This window comes from Gordionus sp. m RMFG-2023, chromosome 2 (assembly GCF_954871325.1).
Source record: "Gordionus sp. m RMFG-2023 chromosome 2, tfGorSpeb1-WG-v2, whole genome shotgun sequence".
Lineage (NCBI taxonomy): Eukaryota > Metazoa > Nematomorpha > Gordioida > Chordodea > Parachordodidae > Gordionus > Gordionus sp. m RMFG-2023.
This window is the reverse complement of record NC_088776.1, coordinates 20,939,154-20,955,489: the sequence shown is the minus strand read 5'-3', so window position 1 is coordinate 20,955,489 and position 16,336 is coordinate 20,939,154. Positions and strand designations below refer to the sequence as shown.

The 16,336-nt window shown below is 28.2% G+C and overlaps 2 protein-coding genes across 3 annotated transcripts in view; one reads left to right on the top strand and one right to left on the bottom strand.

Annotated features, from left to right (window-relative positions):
* Positions 1-855: 855 nt before the first annotated feature.
* Positions 856-12,698, top strand: LOC135923794 (formylglycine-generating enzyme-like). 2 transcript variants are annotated; one of them, XM_065458739.1, is made up of 8 exons: positions 856-1,136; positions 1,174-1,235; positions 1,278-1,511; positions 1,552-1,709; positions 1,753-1,875; positions 1,907-2,021; positions 7,718-7,891; positions 12,309-12,698. In XM_065458739.1, the coding sequence occupies exons 1-8, from the start codon at positions 1,085-1,087 to the stop codon at positions 12,417-12,419; spliced, it is 1,029 nt and encodes a 342-aa protein (XP_065314811.1). In that variant the 5' UTR covers positions 856-1,084; the 3' UTR covers positions 12,420-12,698. The 2 variants fall into 2 exon arrangements, with proteins under 2 accessions (XP_065314811.1, XP_065314812.1); XM_065458740.1 differs by having other exon boundaries at positions 1,119-1,136; positions 1,182-1,235; positions 12,309-12,687.
* Positions 12,655-16,336, bottom strand: part of LOC135924165 (uncharacterized) — a 50,779-nt gene continuing 47,097 nt past the window's right edge. The window contains exons 14-18 of the mRNA XM_065459214.1: positions 15,504-15,634; positions 13,820-14,034; positions 13,137-13,285; positions 13,022-13,090; positions 12,655-12,932 (exon numbers count right to left, since the gene is read on the bottom strand). Coding sequence (XP_065315286.1) covers positions 12,849-12,932; positions 13,022-13,090; positions 13,137-13,285; positions 13,820-14,034; positions 15,504-15,634 — 648 coding nt within the window. The 3' untranslated portion in view covers positions 12,655-12,848. The remainder of the gene's footprint in view (positions 12,933-13,021; positions 13,091-13,136; positions 13,286-13,819; positions 14,035-15,503; positions 15,635-16,336) is intronic.

The following is a 16,336-nucleotide window of genomic DNA, read 5'->3' as shown; positions in this document are numbered from 1 at the left end:
TTACATAATAATGAATAATAAATCAATAGACGATAAAAGAAAGTTTCTGGTGTTATGTTTAATCGTATAAAAATGAAAGTTAGATGTTAAATTAATAGATATATATATATATGTCAAAGAAATAATTTAAAAAAATCAGTTAACATTATATTAGAAAAGTAAAAGTTTTTTTAAATTTATGTATAGTATAATGATAATAAATAATATAACAAACATTAGTTTGAAAAATTAATTTACATATAATATTAACAAATACCAATACAACTTATAATCCGTACTTGAAGATTCAATAACTATTAAATTTTCTATCGCTATAACCCAATCAAGGCTTAAAAGATTTTTAAAAATATTATGTGTTAATGCATGAATCGTATAAGATAGGAAAAGAAAGAAAAACAAGGAAAAAAATGCAAGAACCTACGAAAAAAATATTGTTATAAATAAAAAAAAGGGAAATCAAATGATACAAGATTCTTTTGAAAATATTATCTTATATAATATATCAGAAAGATACAAACACAAAATGATCTTGAATCTTAACATGTATTCACGGTATTCTCCAACTGCCTATTTTTATATTTATGTGATTTTTTACATTTAATATATTTAGGAATATGATTGCCATATCTGATTAATTGTCGCTTCGAATGTCATACGCATTGATTGAACAATCGCCATTAATTATAGTAAAACCAATGACATATAATAATACCTAGACTGACGATGCATTCATTTAAAAAAAGTGTACATCAATATAAACAGCTGGGGACGCTATTTTGGTTACCCATATCAATTTTAACCGAGAGATCAATTTATTCCTAAGTCTGATGCAAATTTTATTAAAAAATTGCTTGATCATAGTGATAATAAGGAAGCAAGTTATCAATTTAATAGTAGTTTTTAACATGAGAATAATTACTATATGGGTTACCAATGGCGGGTCCAGCTGATTTGCATTCAACGACGCGATTGCATCGTCAGTTTAGGTATTATGCCATTGAGTAAAACCAGTAATATCCTACACTTCAAAAAATATTAATATTAAATTAAAAATTCTAAAAAATTAATACCCGGAAATATATGAATGAAATGCTTAGTTTTAATAATATACCTTATTAATTTATTTTTTATCAAAGGTAATAAATAACTATAATTAAAATTATCTTGAATTAGGATCTAAGGGTTGTAATAAATGTGCTTATTCTAAAATTGCAAATCAGAATAGTACAATTAAGGTAAATATTTTAATAAAATCTTAAAATTATCTATATATTAAGTCTACACATGATCTCTACGATTTTTATGACAACAGCCATACATATTTTTTATATAATACCATGGTTTTGATAAATGAAGGGGAATTTATTATGGGGACAAATACCCCACATTTTATAGCTGATGGTGAAGGCCCAGAAAGAACAGTATTTATATCAAAGTTTTATTTAGATAAATATGAGGTAAGCAACTATGATTTTTCCATATTTATTAATGCTACTGGATATATAACAGAGGTTTATACCTTGCATATTATATATGAAACACTTGTTTTAGGCTGAAAAATTTGGGGTTTCATTTGTTTTAGAAAATAATTTAGATGAAAAAATTAAATTAGATATTAAAAAAGCTGTTGCTGATGCTACATGGTGGTTGCCAGTTGAAAATGCCACATGGAGACAACCTGAAGGTTTAGGATCACACATATACAATAGGTTAATTTAGCTATTCTCTATTTTATTTATGATCAAATTATAGATCAAATCATCCAGTTATACATATATCTTGGAATGATGCCAATTCATTTTGTAAATGGGCTGGTAAAAGGTTACCCACAGAGGCTGAATGGGAATATGCATGTAGAGGTGGAATGGATAGAAAGTAAATAAAAATTACATATATATAAATTTAGGCTTTATCCCTGGGGGAATGAATTTAATCAAAATAACATATTTCATGCTAACATATGGCAAGGAGAATTTCCATACATTAACACAGGAGAAGATGGCTATGTTACAACAGCACCAGTAATAAATTTTATTATAATCTTTTAACCCCCTGATTGTTAAATAATATGATTTTGTGTATCTAACCAAAATTTTAGACTATTAGCAAAGTAATGTAAATGTTATAATAAATTTACAATTATGTAAATGATATCATTAGATTTGGCCATTTCTCGAAATTTAATTTATTTGCACTAGTGTTGGTTAATAAAAATTAATTTTATTTATATCAGAGACCTATAGGCCTGGCCATAAGGTCAGGTACATAGGCTGTGCCATATTTTAATTTTTTTTAAAATATACCCCAGCCTGAATTTTTTTAAAATACCTGAGCTGGGCCTGAAAATTTTTTTTTAAAAAAATACCCAAGCTGGGCCATATATTACACTGTGACAAATTTTGACTTGATTTTTTGGGAGAAAATAAAATAAACATTTTTTAAGACAGTTTTTTATGCATATTCTTAATCTGCTGTCAGTTTTTTTTCTAGCACGTCAGGTTTTTTATTTATTTTAGGTTAAAGTGGCCAAAAAGGTCATTTTTAGAACTTTTTGAAGGTTTATAACTTCTGTTCTAATGATCCCTACAACTAAAAAAATATCTTAATTTTTGCAGCAAACCTTCTTATTATTATTATACATTGTTTTTTATAAAATCCTTACTCAATTTTTAAACAACCTATATTTTTTAAATTTACCTTTATTTATAAAATCTTTTCTAATATAGCTTACATTTAATATATTTATTTATTATATTTTACTGGATAAACAACCTACAAATTTCAGGATAATGAATTTTCTTCTTATTTTTTTTTGTTAAACCCAAATGTACTAATCGAGCAAAAATAACAATCCCATGAATGATTTCTTGCTACGTGCCAAAATGCAGGTTTCGAATAAGGAAAATATGACCGTTTTTTATTTACCCATGAATTAAATGAATTATAACATGTTTTACATATGTAATTAGGGGCAAATGGTTTATCCAAATCGCAGAGTGGAATATTGTAATAAACTTCATAAATCCTTTGAATGATTGGAGAAATTGGACATTTTTGTGCGGGCAATATATAGTCCGCACAGATGTAACAAAATTTAGAGACACACTTTAAACAAGGGGACCTCGGCATTAATTTTTTGTAGAATATTATATAAGGAGGGAATTTGAATAATATTTAAAATCCAATTTAAAAAAAAATTAATGAAAGAAATTAAAGGTTTATGAAAAATTAAGCGCGAATAAAAAAATAATTCTTCTCCTTTCTTCCTACTCGTTATTTGGCATTATTATTTATTGCCCATACTAGGGGTTCAAGGTACTCCATTGGAAAATCATATATTTTGATATAAATTGATTAAAAAAACAAATATTCTTAATAATCTAAAAAAGATAAATATTAATAAAAAATGAAAAAATTACCAATTATTGCATTTTAAATAAATTTTGCTTCAAAAAGAGTACAAATTAAAAAAGTGGGTACAGATATCTGATTCTGGTATAAATTGATCATAAATGCATAAAATATTACTAAATACAACTAAAAAAGATAAATATTACCTTAATTTTGCTTTAAAAATGCTTTATGCAGAGAAAATTCAATAAAAGTGTACAAATTAAAAAGTTCGAAAATATCTGTACCGACTTTTTTATTAATAGATTTTGGTTGAATTTTCATGGCATAGAGTACTTTTGAAACATAATTAGAATTAATATATAATCTTGAGCATATTTGAAGCAAAATTATATAAAATTTATCTTCTAAAGTTAATAATTTTGATAGTAATTTAAATTGAAAACTTAAGACCCCCAAAATAAAATTCTTTACCATTTTCTCAAAAACCAATCGATAAAAAATTATAAAAATTAGTAAATTAATAAATATAAGTTTAACACTATCACCAATTTTCAGGGATTTTATTCGATACTTTTTAAAATATATCCGTATAAAGACCTAAATTTTACCATTTTTGAGATTTCGAAAAGTTGTCTTTATACTGTAATATTTTTAAAACTTGACGTGTAGGGAAAATTTAAAAAACGGATTCGAACTCAGCGTCAAATTCTGCACCAAAACTTGTTTTTATTTTCTTCTCCCACTTTTCTTGTCACGCAGTGTTATCAATTGCTATTATGCTATAAAAATTAATAATAAATATAATACATTTAAAAAAAACTTGAACTGGGCCAAAACAATTTTGGAGCTATGTAAATAATACTTCTGCAGGTCTCTGATTTATATAATAATTAATTCAATATTTTTGCTAAAAATTTATTAAGAAAAATTATATTTAAAAAAAAAACAAGGTTGTCAATATGATTTAATGATCCATGTATAAAAATATAGTTAGATTGGAAAATTATTATAAATATTTTTTGCCATAAATAACACCACTTCTTTGAATCACCTTTGATTACATATACCTTTTGTCCTATTTTTTTGAAAAATCCAGAGCTTGAGGTCCAAATAATAGGATTTTATATATTAAATTTGATCAAAATATTTAGTGTAAGCAGGCGCGTTACGCAGCGGGGGAAGGGCAAGGAAACAAATCCCCCCCCCCCTTGTCCAAAGTCAAAAAATGCAGATGCCGGATATATTTTTCAAAATATTATATCAATTTATATTTATTAATATTTATCTCATATATAAATTTAATTACATCTATGTATCACATTTATCTACTAAGTTATTTTATCACAATAGATGTAAGAGCAATGGCTCTATAATCCTTAAATTTGGTAGGGTTCGGGATTTTATGGAAGTTGTAAAAAATAGTCATATTCCAATCTGCTGGCATCCTCCCTGTGAGCCATATCTTATTGAAGGGAGCTGCTTTCAGATGTTCCCCCAAGGAAAAATTAGCGTCAGATGGTACGCTATGGCTAAAGGATGGTATTAAAATTGGCTTCCTAGAATCAAAGATGCCCATGTATTGGTCTGACCACAAAGCCATCTGTTCATCCGGGACAGTAATCAAATTAGTATTATCAAGTCTGATCGATGGGAGAGTCTTAAATACTCTAGCATTACAGAAATGTTTGAGCTTTTTGTAGGCATCGAATGTTCTGATTTCCCTCATATCTCTGTCAATCTCGAAAGCTATTTTTGTGATGTAGATCCTTCTGTCCCTCCTAAGGAGTCTATGGATTGTAGTTCCGAGGTCACCATCACGTCTTTCATGTGGCTTGAGTTCCGCTATCAAAAGAACAGTGTCTTCGGATAACCATTCATGCCTCTGGGGAGAAATATTAATGTTGGGGAGATCATTGCAGGCTACAAATAAAATACTCTTAAAGGACTACCAACATGCCTCCGTAGAATCAGACTCCGATGTAACTTGGTATACGCCATCCTATCTCTTAAGTTTTGACCAATGAGCAGCTTTACTTCTGGTCGTTGTAGGTACTTTGTATTTATTGTCCAGGGAGGATATCTGGGCTGATTAGAAGTGGGGAACTGTTGAGAGTTGTCCCATAAATTCCTTATGAGGATATTTGCTCTAATTAGTTTATGATCGGAAATATTTATGTTCCGCATAGCTTTCACATCAGTAAACCAACCATGAATGTTGGAAATGAAGAAATCAATATGAGAATTATAAGTAAGAGTATTGCTTTCACTGTGAAAGACGAAGGTGTTCTCGATTTTAAGGTTTAAACTCCTACACAACTCCAAAAGCTTCCTACTATCATCACGGTTTGGTTGTGTAATGGCCGCATTCCCTCCATCTATTATAAAGGATTCCTCCTTCCCACCTGATATTCAAGTCCCCCAGAATTATCAAATTACGGCTCCAAGGAAGAGAGCATACGATGTTTTCAAGGTCGTCTAAGAAGAAGAGTCTCTTACTTCTCTTAGGAGGGGCATAGACATTTATTAGGATCGTTCGTTTGAAACAGGTATTTAGATACATCAAGCCACGATGCCTACAAAAAGCTCAAACATTTCTGTAATGCTAGAGTATTTAAAACTCTCCCATCGATCAGACTTGATAATAATAATTTTGATGAACAGATGGCTTTGTGGTTAGATCATTACATGGGCATCTTTGATTCTAGGAAGCCAATCTGGCTGAAATAGCTAACGCCATAAATAAACTTAGGAATAATAAATCTCCAGGTCCTGATAATATCTTGGAGGAACATCTGAAAGCAGCCCCCTCAGAGGTCTCTCAGCTCTTGCTGTTCAATAATATATGGCTCACAGGGAGGATGCCAGCAGATTGGAATATGACTATTTTTTACAACTTCCCAAAAATCCCAAACCCTACCAAATTTAAGGATTATAGAGCCATAATGTATTTATTATCCTTCTAAAAAACGGCATCCTCGCTTCCACACCAAATCTCCTATCTAAATACATCTGCGCTTATCGCCCAAATAGGAATATCAACGAACCAATATTGGCGTTGAAGATTATAATACAGAAGTGCGAGAAGTACAAATTACCGTTTTACTTTATATTCATTGATTTCAAGCGTGCTTTTGACAACGTTATTCATGATACTTTGTGAGCAATCTTAGCGGGATGCGGCATAGACGTAAATATCATTAGGATTCTTAAGACGCACTATAGTAATCTTTTTGCCTCGTTTAAAATCATTAATAAAGTTTCTCCTCCCTTTAGAACATAAAAAGGAGTAAAGCAAGGGTGTGTCGCCTCCCCGCTGCTGTTTAATATAGTTATGAATAAAATAATTATCGATCGCTGGAGCTGCAAATCTTTTGGAATTTAGATCCAACCAGTCGTGGTTTTTGGAGAATAGGATGATTTGTTATGCGGACGACTTGGTAATGATTTCTAAAAGCTTGGAAGAAGCCCAAAATTTGGTCTTGATACTAACCATATCTTTGTCAGTGTTGTTGTCATAAAATTTGTGGTGGGGGCTTGCTATTACTCAAAAAAAAGTAGAATCTTTTCAAATTTATAATTATAACTGCACGCTTCCTTGATCGGTTATCTTTGCATTGTCGGCCACCTTTTAATATATAAAGAATTCCACTTTGAGAGGAGGCCCATTGACTTTTATCATTATTAAACTGGAAATATTTTTATGGTAAGACTTGCAAGCTAATCCGTAATAATGGCATTCATAAGGTGAAAGTTATGCTCACATTTAGCAAGCAGTACTAGACAGAATTGTTTTAATAAAATTTTGAAACTATTTCAAATCACGAAGGAATTTATTACTTTCATTATCATCTATATATTCCCTAATCCCATTTATTGAAAGATCCAATCAAGCTTCAGCTGGAAACAAATTCGTTTAATTTGCTCTTCCCATTAACGTATAAGTGGGCCAGTTAGCTAGTTATCTTGTTCTAAATTTTCTATATCAGAGATAGCTAAAACTGTATAAATTAATTTGTATCCATAATCTACTTACTTAACCAGCTTATAAATTTATAAAAATTCCAAATTTATTATAAAAAAATCTATGTTTGTAATTTTTTCAGGATGGTGCAAGCCCACTATCTTGCACCTTGATACTGCCGCCTTTCCGTTTAACTCTAACCCTCACCTCTCCCAATAGATTGATTCAATAAAATTTGTCCCATTTATGATCGAACAAAAGAAGAAAAATAGTTTTGAAAGTATTTTAATTATAATGGCGCGGTTAGCTACCCAACAGGAAAAAAATACAATTATATAAATGCCAAATTCGGAGAGTCAAATTTTTACAACTTATTTTAATTGATAAAATTTTTTTAAATAGGTTAACGTATTCGCGCCCAATGCATATGGCATCTATAACATAGTCGGAAATGTTTGGGAATGGACTTCTGACTGGTGGCATACGCAACACGACTCCTCCTATCAAAAAAACCCAAAGGGACCTGACTCTGGCACTGACAGGGTTAAAAAAGGCGGATCTTTCGCGTGTACTGAGGTTTGTATAATCATATTTTATTAAATTATCTACTCTTTTTTCTTTTTTTTTCATTTTAATTACTATTAATTTTTTTTTGTTTATTTCTCATTTTATATATTTTTTTTGATTATGTATTTTTCTTTCATAATGAATTATTACAGGACAGGCTGTGTCGGACAACTTGTATAAAATATATTTTACCGGCCATGAAAAACCCGATAAAATAATTATTCACGGGCTGGGCCGGGTCGGGCTGATCTATATAAAAATGGAAATCAATAAATAATCTGCGAAAATTATTTCAATAAATATATAAAAATCTTAAAAAAGACACTATTTATATTTTATTAAGATGAAAATAATTAAGAAATTTGAGGGCAAGGGATGGGGTGCTTACCCCTCCCCCCCATTTAGGCCATGTATTCTAAGCACCATCCATATAATGGCTGATAAATTTGAATTAAAATGTTAAATTTACTGCTATAGCATCACCTATACAAATTTTAATATGTCTATAAAAAAATGCATATATACCAGTTTCTATAGAAATAATTGCATATTATGCTTAAATTGGTTTTTATAATATTTTTTAAAACAACTTCTATAAAATGATATTATAGAAGGTCTTGTGGATATGCAACGTTAACCATATTAAAGTATTTATTTGAAAAAATGAAAATTTATAAAACAAAATAAAACCCTACATCAAATTTGTCTTTGCGATTCTGCCGGAAAAAGATCTAATAAAATTTCTCCAAGTCCACCCAGGCAGAAAATTAAAAAAGCAATTATATTCGACCCCGTCCAAAATTTTGTAATAAATTAGCATATTAATGCCTTTACCAATATATTTCCCATCTTTTATATCTAGTTTTATAAATTTCAAAATTTTACTTTTTTTAAATAAAATATGACGGAATTGTAGAATAATGTAAATCTTATCGAAATAAATGTTAGAAAGTAAATTTTGCTGAATTTTTTAAAAAATGATAATATTTATCAGAGACCTGTAGAGATCTTATGGCGACCCTGTCCGGGTTATATATTTTAAAGCCTGATCCGGATTCCCGCCCGGATTTTTTTAAAATATATTACATTTATTTAGTTTTTATATCTAATAATAACGATTTAAAATATAGTGACATTCAATTATTTCACTCTTGCCGCTCATCAAAATGCAACAAAATGGGGAATGCTTTTAAATTATACGACCTGACCAGGTCCGGGTATATTTTTAAAAAAATGTCCGGCTCGGGTTTTAAAAAAATATTTAGGCCTAGCCTGACCCGAGTTATATTTAAAAAAATTAAATACCCTTTAGGTTTCTGATATATATTATACTAATTCATGTGCTATTTTTTTTAATTGAAATGCTATATTGTTTTACAATGAAATTCTAGGTTTTTTATTGAATTGCTTTGTTTTTACAATAAAAATCTAGGTTCAATTGAATTGGTATGTTATAAATGCTATGTTTATTAAACTGTTTGCTATGTTCATCATTGCTAGATTTTCATTATTCAACCTTTTCAATTGAAGACATTACGTTTCAATGATCTCAAAATCATTTAACAAAGCTTCAAATTTGTTTATACATAGAGATTTTAGACACAACCCAGAATTTATATTGTATGTTTTAAATGAATGGTTAAGTTTGTCAAGAGACGGAGTACTTTTGAAGTTTAATATATTACAAACCTCCTATGGCAGCTAAGAATGTACCAATTGGACAGAATTGGCGTAGAGGGCAACTAAATAAGTTCAAAAGAGTCTTATTATTTGTCTTAAAGTTATTTTAAATATATTTTTTTAATCAAACATTCTTAAAATAAAAATATAATTTAAGAAGAAATTTCTATGGGGATTGTTAAATTTTTAAAGAAAATTTGATGTTTAAAATATTAATGTATCGATATTATATATTTAGTAGAATATTTCAATGAAGGCATAGCCTATTTTTCGCATTTAGAAACTAAACAATTTTTTAAAAACCCAAGTCCTAGTCTGTCTGGCCCGAATAATTTTTTTAAAATTATATATGAGTCCGTCTAGTCGAGCGTCCATGTAGGGCTCTAAAATAATGTATTCTTACAAGTCACGATAGACAAAAAGAGAAAGTAATTACGATTTTTCTAGTCTTGATAAAAAGAAAAGTCTAATTACAAGTTACATCCTCAATAATAACTAACGTTACTAGTTACAATTTTTCAAAAGTAATTACTAGTTAGAGTTATATTTTAAATAGAAATTTAAAAATAATTTATGTAACTTTTCATTTTCAAAACAATTTCGATTTACAATTTTTAATTAGCATAATTTTAATGAAAATACAATTTAAATAAAGAAATAATTGAGGGGAAAAAATTAGCTTATATCAGGAACATGGGACTTTCAGAACCGGAATCAAATCTAGAAATCGGAAATCTGGAACCTTCTTTTAAAATTTATTGCAACCAGAACCCATTTTTAAATTTATAGGAACCGATTCTAACAGTGCAAATAATTATATAATTTTTTTTAAATGTTGTGATTCATTTTACTCGATCAGAGTTTGAAATCAGAACCAAAAATTTAATATTAACTTTTTATGAATCCTTTTAATGAGTTAAATATGCCTCTGCGTTCATTTTTTAAAAATAGCTTATATTTAATGAGAGCGAATAGTTTAGTGATACAAAGTGTTTTTTTAATAGCCCACTGAGTTATAAAAAAATTTAAAACTTAATATTAACATTTTCTGATTTAATAAGCTAATGATTCTGCATTTTTTAAAAATAGCGCATATTTATCGAGAGCGCGTATTTTAGTCATGTAAAAAAAAGTATTTTCTAAAAATTTAATTATGATACCAGTTTTTTTTAAAAGATTCTATATTAATAATAAATTAAGGTTTTTTTTTAAGAGGGGGCGCGTGGAGCACGTAGTTTCCGAGGGCATTGATTTTAGTCAAGCCCTAAAATTTTAAACAGAAAAAAATTATTATAATAATCTGATGATAAAGAACATGCGATTAAGTTATTAATGAAATTAAAATGCATTAATTAAACTTATAATTCCAAACCAATTTTTAAGGCAAAGAATTTATTTTTATCGTTTTTTCTAAGACATACGATTTTTTGACCGCAATTAGTCCCAACTAAGAAAAGTTTTTCACAGGCAGTTGATGCATAACCTTATTAATCACATCACTTTGTCTGATTGATTGGTTATATATTCAATCAAATTATTCGATTCAAATATAACGAATCATTCGATTTGTCGAATTTAAATATTCGTGTTATTTTTTATTCTAATTGAATTATTCTTATTTGAACAAGACGAATAATTTATTATTTCTATCCGTTACCATTCGCTTCTCAAAATATAAGCATCCCTAGACTCATTGGCATAGCCAGATTTTTGATAGGGGGGGGGGGGGTTAGCCCCCTAAATTTTATTAAAGGTATTGCTGTTAGATTTTTATAAAAATAATTTTGGCATTTTATAACTTTTTTAAGTGTCTTTATTTACTAAAATTTTTTTCAAATTCTTGTTTTTGGTGATATATTATATAGGGAGGGGGGAGGAATTTTTTATTAGCTTAAAATGATATTTACAAGAAAAGGCAAACTTCTAAAGGGGGGATCCTCGGCAGCGCCTATGTATAGACTACCAAATGCTCTAAAGGAGCGCTCTATGTACTTATATTTAATAAAATAAAACATAATTTTCGAATTTGGGGGATCAGCATAAGAAGATAATTCTAGATATATATTATTTAACATATTTTAAAAATTAAATTACTTTGTAGTTACATTCCAAAAATATAATTTGTTATATCTTTTCAATTGTAACTAGTTACTTTAACAACACTAATAAAGATATTGTAATGAGTTTCAATTATTCAATTCTGATCTTAGACGAAGAATTTTAAAAAGCAAATAATTGAATTTATTTAAAAATTAATTTTATTTAAATAAATTTATTGAGATAATTTATTTAACAATATTTATAAAGTAACTTAGTTAAGTTATTTTTTTCGCAAATATTTACTTTAGTACAATTCATATTTTTTTTTTAAATAAATTATTATGATGGAAAAATCTTAAGATTCTGTCGATTATTTATATTTATTCTTGAAGTTATACTAACGATTTTAATTATATTTTTATTGAATTAAATCTACATTCTATTATAAGAGATTTAATTAATATTAAGTACTGGGCCCGATAAGGTAAATAAAAAATTGGATCCATTTGTGATGCAATTATTTAAGGTATATTTCAAATAATTTCATTTTATATTTTTAATGATCTAAATTTTTTCTAAGATAAACTCTTTAGTTTTTCTAAAAAAAAATAAATATTTTAATATAAGCTCTAATATTATTTGGAAGCTTAGATTACGATATTCCATTAAATGGTATAATTTTAATTCGTATTTTAACTATATTAAGGGCTATTGTTTCAGATACAGATGCGCTGCCAGGAGTCAAAACACACCTGATAGCTCAGCTACTAACCTTGGTTTCCGGTGTGCTTCTTCCTATTACAGAAATGAACTTTGATATTTTTCTAAATTATTTATTTTGAAGAACTGTTATTTGTGTAGAGGGGGGGGGGGGGGACTTATAAAAGATTTATTGAAAAAATCACAATTTAAAATGACATGCCTTTATGATATATAATATATTAATCATTTATACACCTGTGATTAGAAATATATTAATATTTGTGATTATATATATTTATGAACTATTATCTTTGGGGGGTATTTTATAACTGATTTATTGAAAAAATTCATCAAATATCACAATTTAAAGATTCATACCTCCATGATATATAATATATTAATCATTTACAAACCTGTGATTAGAAATATATTGTATGCTTTAAATTTTGATATTTATATATTTGTAATAAAGTGAATTATATTAAAAATTTGTCAATCAATATATCTTGGTTAATCTGTGCTTTTTGATGTATACATTTCATCACTATAGAATGGCACAAGCTGCAATATGGCATACCACGGCCGATGTTTCTATCATCCCAATTTCATTTATCAAATTAAATCCTTGCTTCGAAATATATATTTAAGCTAATATTAATTTAATGATAAAAAGGTAGGAAGAAAATAAAAGATATAGAAAGAAATTTTAGTGCTTACATAGTTGGGTCGCTGGGTTGATGTATTTATGATATTGCTATTTTTAAAATAATCACATGCTTGGTTATTCTTTAGCAATTAAATTTTAGTCAAAAAAAGATATATTACTAAATACTTGTGTATAATTGACTGATAGGTCTAGGGGTAAAGTGGCTCTCTTAATAATTTTTATATCGAAGTTAGTGTCAGGATAAATGTCATCAAATATACAATTTGGGAGCTTTAATTTCAACCAATGTCTTCTGTTGTCCATATAATTTTGATCTGGGAAATTTATTTTTTGATATATCAAAGCGTAATAATTTGTTCTTCAATTTTTATAACTAATCCTGATGCATTAATGGTTATTTAGATATAATTTGGATTTATATTAATTGTAATTTTTAAGACCTATAACTCAGAGACCTGCAGAGATGCCTCATATTACACAACCCACTTGGATTTAAAAAAATATTTTTAGGTCTGCCGGTATTTTTTTTAAATATTTCCCGGTTTAAATTTTTATTTTTTTTATCATTTTACCACCTGGTCCTGAATTTTCAAAATTTTGTTACTTTTAATATTTTCGCTATTGTATTTTTAGGCCCGGACCGGTTTTTGATACGCCTCCCTCACCCAGGTTTGGTCCATGTCTGCAGGTTTCTATTATAAACGATTAGGAAAATAAATTCGAAATTTCTCATATTAAAAGAAGTAAAATTTATTGAAACTTTTAGTTACCTTTCAAAAATATCTTCACCAATAAATTCGAAATTTCTCATATTAAAAGAAGTAAAATTCATTGAAATTTTTAGTTACCCTTCAAAAATATCTTCACCATTCCTATCAAGTCAATGTCAGTTCTATTTATTGATGCTGCGTCTTCCGTGTATTTCATTAACCAAAGTGAGCAGTCCAAAAATTTGTCCTTAATTGTTTGCTGTGTGACGTCTGGAAACATAAATGTTTGAAACCAATCAAATAGTTGCTCTCTTTGAGGTTGTAATGAGTCGGTTTGTTTTATATGAGATGGGCTGAAACAAAATGATTTAGAGTATTCTTTTTCAAAGATAAATATAAATTAAGTCACTTAGTCGCATCAATATTATTAGTTCCCAATCGTTTGATAATTTAATAGGGTATTATTTAAATGATTTGCTAAGATATCGTTTTGCTATGTTTTTTTCACAAAGAAATTAATCATTCACTATGTTCATTTATAAATATATTTCAAATTAAAAAATGCTATGGAATGGATCATTTTATAAAGGTAGGGATTAAAAGGGTATAAGTATATTTAATAAATTCTTGAAATGATTTAAAAGGAATTTTTTTAGAAAAAATTACTAAAGGGTAAAAAATCAAATATTTTATGATAATCTGGTACAAGTTTTCTTTATGTTCATAATATAATCTACTAATTACTAAATTAACTTAGCTCTACAACTCATTACACTATTATGATGCTTTAAAATACTCATAAAAAATTGAGTGTAACGACTAAATTTTATCAAACTCTTTTTCAAATAATATTAACCTTATCTTTTTGTGCTGGCATCTATTTTTCTAACCCTTAGCTAACTGCTGGGATTGGCTTGTTCCAGAAAAATTAAAAAAATGTGTCGGGTCGGGTTGAACGTAACACGGGATAACAAAGATGCATTAACCTAGCATTTTGCCCATTATACTACTAGGATGCTTTAAAATATTCATAAAAAGTTAATTTTACAAATTTAACGATCAAATTTTATCAACCCCTTTTTTATAAAATATATATCAACCCTACCCCGTGCTGGCTAGCTGCCATATAAAACCACCAAACTGTTCTGTATAGCTTCAGAAAAAGGGTCTCGCAGGGAATCGATCCCATTAGCCGAGATATTAATTAACTTAGCCTCGTTCGCCCCGGCTGTTAAATCTTTTTGTACTAATTTTATTTTGTGTGAATTTATATCTCGTATGGGCCAATAGCCATGAAGGGGGCAGGCCCCCTCAAAAATTTATGGCCCCAAATTTAAAAAAATATTTGTTATTTCAGTAACAATTAAATCTAAATGAAAAAACAAAATCTTAGAAAAAAATTTGTTATTAAAATTTATTTAGCCAAATTAATTGGATAAGGAAAATAAAAAAAAATTAGTGTTATTTCTTGAAAAGAATATTTAGAAGAGTATTAGGAAAACAAAATAAAGGAATTCAAAAATATTAGAAAGAATGAAGAATTTAATAGCCATGTGATTTTCCCACTGATTAATTGATATAATTAATTTATTATGGTCCAACCAGATTTTTTTTTATCTATTGGTCAGCACGCGTTTCAAAAATTAATTTAACACTAGACACATGTATGTCGGGCCTGCATGTCTCGGATATAAGTAGGACAAAAATTATTTTAGAGTTCTGCTCAAACGCGAAAGGAATTATTAGATTGCTACCCATAAAAGCTATCTGGTTGTTTATAATTATCAATAATAAAATATATTTCATTATTTCTTGTTAAAACTTGGATAAAGGTAACAGTCGTAGCACCACAAAGGGATCTTCACCTTCGGAAATTTTAAAATCGCCACTAAAATGAGCCTGACAAATTGTCACTATAAGTATGTTCGCTTGCTCATTTAAGTACATTTGTACCTATTTTAGAGATATAAATTATTTATGGTAATTTTCAGAGACCTGCAGAGGTACCATTTGCACAGTCCGACCCGGATTTTTTTTCAAAAATTTTTTACGGCCCGGGTTTAAAAATTTTAGGCCCGGATATTTAAAAAAACAATTTTTAGGCCCGGCTCGGAATTTTTTAAAATTATATTCGACCTGGTATATACAAAAAATTCATCTATTTGGTATTTTATCATATTTTTCGACGAGTATTATCATTTAATAAGCAAGTATATTAGCTAATGTTGTTAAACGGCTAGTTCTGAGCCGATTTTTAAAAACGGCTATCTCAATATTTTCGCCAGAAAAATATTGACTAAGCCTCGAAATTTCGATACTATGTCTAGACCTTTGCTCCTTCTATGAGCAAGATTTTCAGGCTTGCAAAATATTTTTCTGGATAAAAAACTGAGTTAGCCGTTTTTAATAATCGGCTAAACGAGCCGTTTAACAACATTACTACATACTTTTTTTATATTCTTAACAGATATCTAGTATACTAGATATTACCAATTAATACTATAAAAAATTTGTGTAAATAATATTTTGAGAATATCTATATTAATTGTATTTATAAAAAAAATAAAACTGATATTTTAATTAATAAAAAATATAACATATATTATAATAATGTATTTAATCCTTTACGTATTTATTCCATGGCAGGAAAACTAT